General features: G+C 36.0%; 1 protein-coding gene across 1 annotated transcript; it reads left to right on the top strand.

The window, feature by feature from the left end:
- Positions 1–5,278: 5,278 nt before the first annotated feature.
- On the top strand, positions 5,279–8,144 carry LOC115452291. The gene is made up of 3 exons (XM_030180769.2): positions 5,279–5,310; positions 6,708–6,744; positions 7,308–8,144. Exons 1-3 carry the CDS (start codon positions 5,281–5,283, stop codon positions 7,595–7,597), a joined length of 357 nt encoding a protein of 118 aa, XP_030036629.1. The 5' UTR covers positions 5,279–5,280; the 3' UTR covers positions 7,598–8,144.
- Position 8,145: the final 1 nt, after the last annotated feature.

Raw genomic sequence — 8,145 nt, 5'->3', positions numbered from 1 at the left:
GACCCTGGGCAGGTTGTAGGCTACTATCCCGGGAAAATATATAGTGGGACTTTTATCCCGGAAAACTCCTTCACGCGGGCAAAGCCGTGAGCAAAAACTAGTATTTTATAAGTTTCCATGAAGTCACCACGGTGCCTGCGGTCCTTTTCGGTGGTTAGTTTCTATACCTCAAGGCATTCCTCATATGGACGAATTATTGTCAGGAGAAGGTTCTTAAGAAAGAAACAAAAAATGAAGTTGAGCGGTACATTAGAAAATGTATAAAAACTTAACGACTATATTAACTTTACATAACTGTCAGCGATTGACAGAATGCATGTATCATAGAGTATTATAATAATAAACACTATGCTTTTTAATATATTTTTTTAATAAATTACTTATATATTAATACAGAACAACCTTACTAAAACCAAAGAATTGGCACCAGACGAGTTCATTGTCCCAAAACAATGGTATGATTTCTGTTGATAGAAAAATCGACTTAAAATGAGAGTTCAGAAGAGCTTGTAGGTCATACTCAGCCCCCATCACATCATGCCAGCCAATGAAGTTTTACAAATAGACGCGTCATAGACTAACAAAAACGCACACAAAAACAGCGCACTCTTTACTATAGTCACATACTTGTACAGCCCTAGCAGCTCGCATTGATACGGCGCGAGCGTCGACCGCCCATCTAGTTTATTGGTCTCTGGTCGCCATGACAGTCCAATAAAATGCATTTATTAGTTAAAAAAATAAGCTAAATAATGTGTACTAATTACTAACGTATGAAAGGAAACGTTTTCTTTATTCACAATTGCAGTAGATATAATTTGTACATCGTCTAAAAACACAGGAAGGCATTTTATTTATAAAAATACAAAAGTTAGTAAGCCTACTAGCCGGGACAGTGGTTGGAGGTTGACTAAGTCAATGTCGGGCAATTACCTTGCTTTCGTCTTGCCAGTATTGTGCTGGGACAACGTATCTATGTAATAAATGCATCTTAGATGCCAGCCACATAAAGTCCACTGCTGAACATAGGCCTCTCCTAAAAATGTCAAGAGGGACCTGTCGAAAGCCTGCAGCCAGGATGTTCCTGTGAACTTCATCAACACATCCATCTTGCAAGTAGACGTCACGTCATGGGACGGAATATGCATGACGAAAAATGGATACCACAGTTACGTCTCTCCTTGCCCCTTTGATAAAAGGCCCGTGACAATGAAGGCTGCAAAATAAAAATATATAAAATTCGTAAACTAGTTTCATTTCAACAAATTCCAGACTCCGGGCCAATACCGCGATATACTAATATCACTACCCGATCCAGAAGTCGAACCGGAGACTTCAGCACTACTATCGTACTGGTATACAACTACACCACCAAGTTATCAGTCGAGTCTCGTAATGTCGTCTAATAAAGACATTAAACTATATAGTTAGTTATAGACCGGGCATCAGCAATTTTTGCTCCAAAAGTTATTACCAATCACTGCATAGTATAAAACAAAGTCGCTTTCTCTGTCCCTATGTCCCTTTATATGCTTAAATCTTTAAAACTACGCAACGGATTTTGATGCGATTTTTTTAATAGATAGAGTGATTCAAGAGGAAGGTTTATATGTATAATAACATCCATTAAATAGTGGAGAAATACTGTTATTTTGTTATGTTATACCCGTGCGAAGCCAGAGCGGGCCGCTATGTTTTTATATACAACGTTTACAGTTTTTATTTAGTGTACCTATTTAGTATCAGCATTGCACTCGTGCGAAGCCGGGGCGCGTCGCTAGTTGGTAATAAGTCATTGTCTTATTTGAAATGTGCGTGAGACAAGATGTCACAGCGTCCTTATATTAATACAAAAATAATATATTTACAAAAAATATGCTAATTTGCGTATTAAAAACGTGCAAATCATAATATGGAGAAAATATGAAGTATTTTACATTGGTGTTTTGCTTTTCTCGGTATATTGAATAACCATCGCATAAGCGCAAATTTTTGTACGACAGTCTTTCCAATGTCCGCTCTAAATGATCTTAAAAGTCTTTGGAAATTTAATATAAAGATAGATAAAGTAAAAAAAAATCTAGAAAGTAAGAAAAAGGCTTATTGTCAAATCTGATACACATATTATTGGCCCTGTATAATATACTGTCCCACTGTTGGGCACGGGCCTCCTCTACTACTGAGAGGGAATAGGCCTTAGTCCACCATGCTGGCCTAGTGCGGGTTGGTAGACTTCACACACCGTCGAAAATTCCTAATATAGGTATACAGGTTTCATTACGATGTTTTCCTTCACCGTTAAAATCTGATACATAATACATAACAAAAATGTGGGTTTTATATCACTTTTTGCTCACGGTTTCGCCCGTGAAAGTTTTCTGGTAAAAGTCCCGCTATGTATTTTCCCAGGGGGGATGTTAAGACTGTTTAATAAGATTAACCACGAACCAATTCTTGTGCGCTCAGTCTCCACGCCGAATACACACAGAGAGACATTTATGTGTATTTCCAACTCCTCCCTATCTTTCTATTTGATTAATTTCATTGCGGGATAATTACATAGTTTCCCCTGAGACTCGGCGAGCTTCACCGCTCAGTGTCATGCGTGCCACAGCTGATCCTTACAGGAGTTGTAGTGGGTGTGAGGGCGGGAAAGTCTTATGTGTATTCCTCATGGTTGCCAATTCACATTGAGGCCTATGAGGGCTCGTAGACATTTCCTAGCCTTCTCCCCTGCTCTCAACCTAAGAGGTTTCTTTCTCTATCCCCAGCTATCTCCTCCCAACTTTCCTCCAGGCCCCTCCAGCCAAGCCGGGGGATTCCAGTACCCCATTCGTAAGTTTCTCTCGACGTTGACAACGGGGTTTGATACCGAAAAAAAACAGCCTTAACCTATACGTAAAGTATGGACTGAAGGTTTCTACGAATTGTCCATGAATATAGAAAACAGGTAGACTGACAGAGACAAAGCGATCACTCAGCTCGGATAACATGTCTAAGCTAACGTACAGAAAAGAGATAGATATATCCAGTTCCAACAGGCCGGCATAATGGATATCGGTCTTTCTTTCTTAAGAGGCAAGATGGCGGATTTTGACGGCTGATTGAGTAAATTTGTGTTTTGATATTATTGTTATTGGATAGTGTGATTTTTATCAAAAATGGATTTCGGTAATTATAATTAGCTCTGATGTAAAGTTTTCTATGTGTTGTTTGGTAATATATTCATTGTTTTTGTTTCTGTAGTCTCAGTTTTTGAGTAAGAAAAAGTTAAGCACTGATTAAAAGTTTAAGAACAGATTAGTCAAGATATAACTAAGCACAGCTTTGTGAAAATTTTATAAGTAACTAGTTGACCCGACAGACGTTGTCCCGCCTTAACTATGAATTTGCAGCGCACATTCTGTCAATCGCTGACAGTTATTTCAAACAATTGACAGTTATATAAAATTAATATTTTCGTTAAGTTTTCTTAAATTCTCTAATTTTTGCGCACAATTTTTTGAATATTTTCTTTCATAAGAACCTTGTCTTGACTATAACAAACACATCAAAAAAATTGTGAAATCGGTCCAGCCGTTCACGCGTGATGGCGTGACCAAGGGGAATAGGGATTCATTTTTATATACTTATATGTATAATGTATGTGTATACGTTTGTTTTCCGCATTTTAGTTACGCACAAATCAACCTCAAACAATGACGCATTACAATCAATATTTCAGTTCTGTTATAAATATGACAGCTGGTAATTATTTGTTTTTAAATTTTCGGCCAGGAAACAGTCTGTGTGAGGGGACAGAGGCAAATTCGGGAGTTTAGTTTTTAATCTATTACTAAGTTTGACTGCAGTTTGGCTCGCGTGTAAGTCAGTGTGACACAAAGTTTCCCGCGTAAATCCCCACCTAAGATATTTTTTACAACCACGGGACCTCTTCAACAGTAATCGTTATATTTCAGTCAATTTACATAAAACCGTAATGTATTAACCTAAACCTTCGTCAATAATTGCACTATCTTTTAGTAAAAACCGTACATAAATCCATTCAGTAGATTTTGAGAAAATCGATCACATATAGACCGACAGCTAGGAAGTTTGTTTTACTATATAATATAAAGGTTTAGCGTTCTATTAAGCGGCGATAGCCTAGTTGGTTGTGGAACGGACTGCCGAGACGAATGTCCGCAGGTTCAAATCCCAAGGGCACACACGTCTGACTTTTCTAAAAAATTATGAGTGTATACTTTGTGAATTATCGCTTGCTTTAACGGTGAAGGAAAACATCGTGAGGAAACCTGCATATCTGAGAAAATCCCTATTACGAATTTTCGAGGGTGTGTGAAGTCTACCAATCCGCACTAGGCCAGCGTGGTGGACTAAGGCCTATTCCCTTTCAATAGTAGAGGAGACCCGTGCCCAACAGTCGGACAGTATATAATACAGGGTTGATATTATATAAGGGTTTAAAAATTCCAACACGAAATTGTCTCTGGATTAGAGACGATTGCGAAAGACGAGTAGGTACATTTTTGGAAGAACCTGCAGCCGATCACAAGATGGTTTGTGGGTATTACTATGCATAGGCTGTATACAGTATTTGAAGTTAGGTGACGGACCTGTTTAACGAGGACATTCAGTGAGTTCTTTTTAATTTTTAAACCGACTTCAAAAAAGGTTCTCAATTCGACTGTATGTTTTTTTTGTGTGTTTGTTACGCGATTACTCCGCTATTTGTAGACTGATTTTCAAAATTCTTTTTATGTTCGAATGGAGATACTTTTGAATTGGTCCCATAGTTACCAAGTCAGGATCTGATGATTGGATCCTGGAGAATTCGAAGGCAATCCTCAAATTTTATAGCCCCACACATCGTTTTTCTCAAATTTTATGAAGTAACTTAAGTACTTGCGTGTGGTTATCATCATCTTATGTCGCTGAGCTGATGATGGAAGGTACAACTCTTTAAAAGTAAGGAGTTACTCAAAGAGCATTGCCTAATTTAGGCACCGACTCCAAAATTGGTAACCAGGCAGTGTTAAATTATTTTTAGCTTTTTAAAGGCGGTTTTATTTTTTGTTAAAACGTTTTTATTTTTTGCTTTTTTGTGTAAGCAATTAAAACAGAGATTCTCTTTATTTATAATTTTCTATTCCAAATCCATACCCGCACTAATAACATTTTAATAAAGATATTACTAAATAAAATAATTACACCTGTAAAAACAATTTACTATATAAAAACAGAAAATCAATCTGTTTCAACACATTCTTATTAGCAACTATGAAGAACGCAATCACTGTGTTGGTTTTGGTGAGTGATTTGTTTTTAACTTTGGCTGTATAATTCGGTATCCTTTGTGTGCCTAATATTTCAAAATCTGCCTTTTTTATTAATTAATACTTTTGCATTTGTGTTTCGCCAATATTTAATAACTAGCTGACCCGACAGACGTTGTCCCGTCTTAACTATGAATTTGCAGCGATCATTCTGTCAATCGCTGACAGTTATTTTAAACAATTGACAGTTATATAAAATTAATATTTTCGTTAAGTTTTCTTAAATTTTCTAATTTTCCGCGCAATTTTTTGATTTTTTTCTTTCATGAGAACCTTTAACTGACAGTAACAAACACAACAAAAGAAACTGTGAAATCGTCCAGCCGTTCACGCATGATGGCGTGACCAAGGGCAATAGGGATTCATTTTTATATATGTAGATAGATAATAATAATATCAGCCCTGTATTACATACTGTCCCAGTGCTGGGCCCGAGCCTCCGCAACTATTTATTGAGAGGGATTAGGTCTTAGTCCTTAACTAGCCAGTTAGTGCGGATTGCTAGACTTCACTGTCAACAGTTAAGTCTTCACATACCCTCGAAATTTTTATTGAAAATCTTTAAGGTGTGCAGGTTTCCTCACGATGTTTTCCTTCACTGTTAAAGCAAGCGATACTACACAAAGAATACACACATCATTTTAAAAATGTCATGGGTGCGTGCCCTTGGGTTTTGTAGACATTCGTCTCGGCAGTCCGTTCCACAACCAACTACGCTATCCTTACTTTTATTTAAATCGAACAACTATAATTCTATCAGAGCACATATTAAAATTTCCTCTAATTATTTACTACAAACGCACAAGTGAGCAATGCATTGTCTATTTTTTCTTCCGTTAAGCAGCAGTGTAACTGTTATGCTCCGGTAAGAAACTGCAAACAAGTAATTACTGGTCAATGAACTTAAGCCCCCCCACCCCCCCAAACGGCGCGCTAGCCGTATTTTTCAAGCTATCTACACGAAATTTATAAAACATATTTAAAAATAATTAACCATTTTACTACAATATGTTATGTTAACATGAAATTCTCAATAAAAATGCTGTTAAAATTGTTGATTCCGTGCATCTCCTAAAGTACACATCATTTTAATTTGCAACCAACATTATTAAAATTAAATGGACAACTAATAATGAAAAATATTTAGAATAAAAAATGTTCAAATATACCTAAAATTTATTTTTAAAATAAATGACCCGTTGTACCTGGTGCGCTGAAAATGAATGAGACTAATGCCCAAAGCCATTTGTTCAGTAGGCCGGTATACTATCAGTGCTTTGTTTCTTTTTCGGGATTTACATTTATAAGGTATCCAAAATATTGTTTTATAATGATTATACATAAATAATGTAATGAATCCTTCCTTTTCAGGTTAGCCTCATAAGTATTGTAAAATGCCGTATAATAGGTAAGATAATAAATTAATTCAACATACTAATATAGCGAAAGAGACAATGCGACTGTGCGGTCTATTCCTTGTCTCTTTTCTGTATGAAGGTATTCAGAATTCTAGAATACTGGTGGTAGGTCTCTCATATGTGAGAGTCCGCCTAGATAGGTACCACCGCAGTGTCTATTTCTGCCGCTAATTAGCAGTGTGAGGTCACTGTTGTGTTCCGGTTTGAATAACCTGTAACTAGTGTAACTACTGGACATAATAAGACTTAACATCTCATGTCTCAGGATGGCGAGCGCAGTGGAATACCAAACAATACTTTGTAATTCAAGATGTTGGATGGTGTTTCTACTGTTTATGGTCGTGTCGCTTACCATCAGGCAAACGGCAAGCTCGTCTCGTCATTCAAAACAATAAAAAACAAAAAAAGCCCCCATAAATGATTAATATCTTGTGTCAAAGGAACAAAACCATGCTTGTGTTGACGTATTTTATTCAAAAAAAAGCATGTAAAAATTATTATATTATGCATAAAATAATATTTGTAGTTGTCTTATATATAATATATTTCACAGGAATCAACATAACAATCTCTGGTGTGGACGACGGTCCATCTAAGAACCTTCCACTCATCGTGTCCATTACTAGCGGTGCCGAAAACTCAACACAGACTATAGAATCGACAACCCAAAATTCAGTTGTTGCTACTACCCTGGCTCCTAGTGTTGCTGCTCCTGCAAATTCCACTAGTCCCCCTACTGCTACTTCTGCAAGTTCGGTTGTTGCCAGTACAGCTTCTAGTGCGGCTGGTAACAGCACAGCTGTAGTTCAAAGCGCTGCTGTAGTTAAGAGTACAGCCAGATAATTTTTTTGAGATAATAAATTTGGTTCAAAAGATATTAATCTTCTGTATCCATATTTATTTTCTTATGTAATATATTAGTAATAAAATTAGAAATATGTATGAGCAATTATTGCAATAGATTTTAATAAGATGTTATAAAATGGAGGCTGTTTATTTAAAATTTCTTCGTTTAAATAAAGAAACCTAAAGTGTTGCCAGACAGACATAAAATACACAATTTTAGTGTAAGTTATGTAATATTTATTTCGTAATTAAATAAATAGCCAAAAGGTATATGTCTATTATTTTTCTGATTATTTTATTATTAATAAGAAAGAAAGTAATAATGTAAGTAATAGTGACATACACTATTTATTCTTTTTATTTTAAATTATTTTAAGTCGGAGATAGTAACTAAATGAAAAAAGCAATTAACTAGAAATTTATATATATTTTTTCGGTTCATCCGGTTATATTTTTTTCAAATTTCCATAAATAAACACCACAAAACTCCCGAACATTGATATCCTTTTCTGGGACATTTATAACTTACACCTGGCAACATCAAT

Source organism: Manduca sexta, chromosome 1 (genome assembly GCF_014839805.1).
Source record: "Manduca sexta isolate Smith_Timp_Sample1 chromosome 1, JHU_Msex_v1.0, whole genome shotgun sequence".
Lineage (NCBI taxonomy): Eukaryota > Metazoa > Arthropoda > Insecta > Lepidoptera > Sphingidae > Manduca > Manduca sexta.
The sequence above is the reverse complement of the archived record's forward strand: the minus strand, read 5'-3'. Positions and strand labels throughout refer to the sequence as shown.

Excerpts from the sequence above, each read along its gene's own strand:
- LOC115452291 (XM_030180769.2), top strand. The coding sequence starts at position 5,281 with ATGAAGAACGCAATCACTGTGTTGGTTTTG. Across the intron at positions 5,311-6,707 it reads CAATCACTGTGTTGGTTTTG|GTTAGCCTCATAAGTATTGT; the intron begins GTGAGTGATTTG and ends CTTCCTTTTCAG. Across the intron at positions 6,745-7,307 it reads TGTAAAATGCCGTATAATAG|GAATCAACATAACAATCTCT; the intron begins GTAAGATAATAA and ends TATATTTCACAG.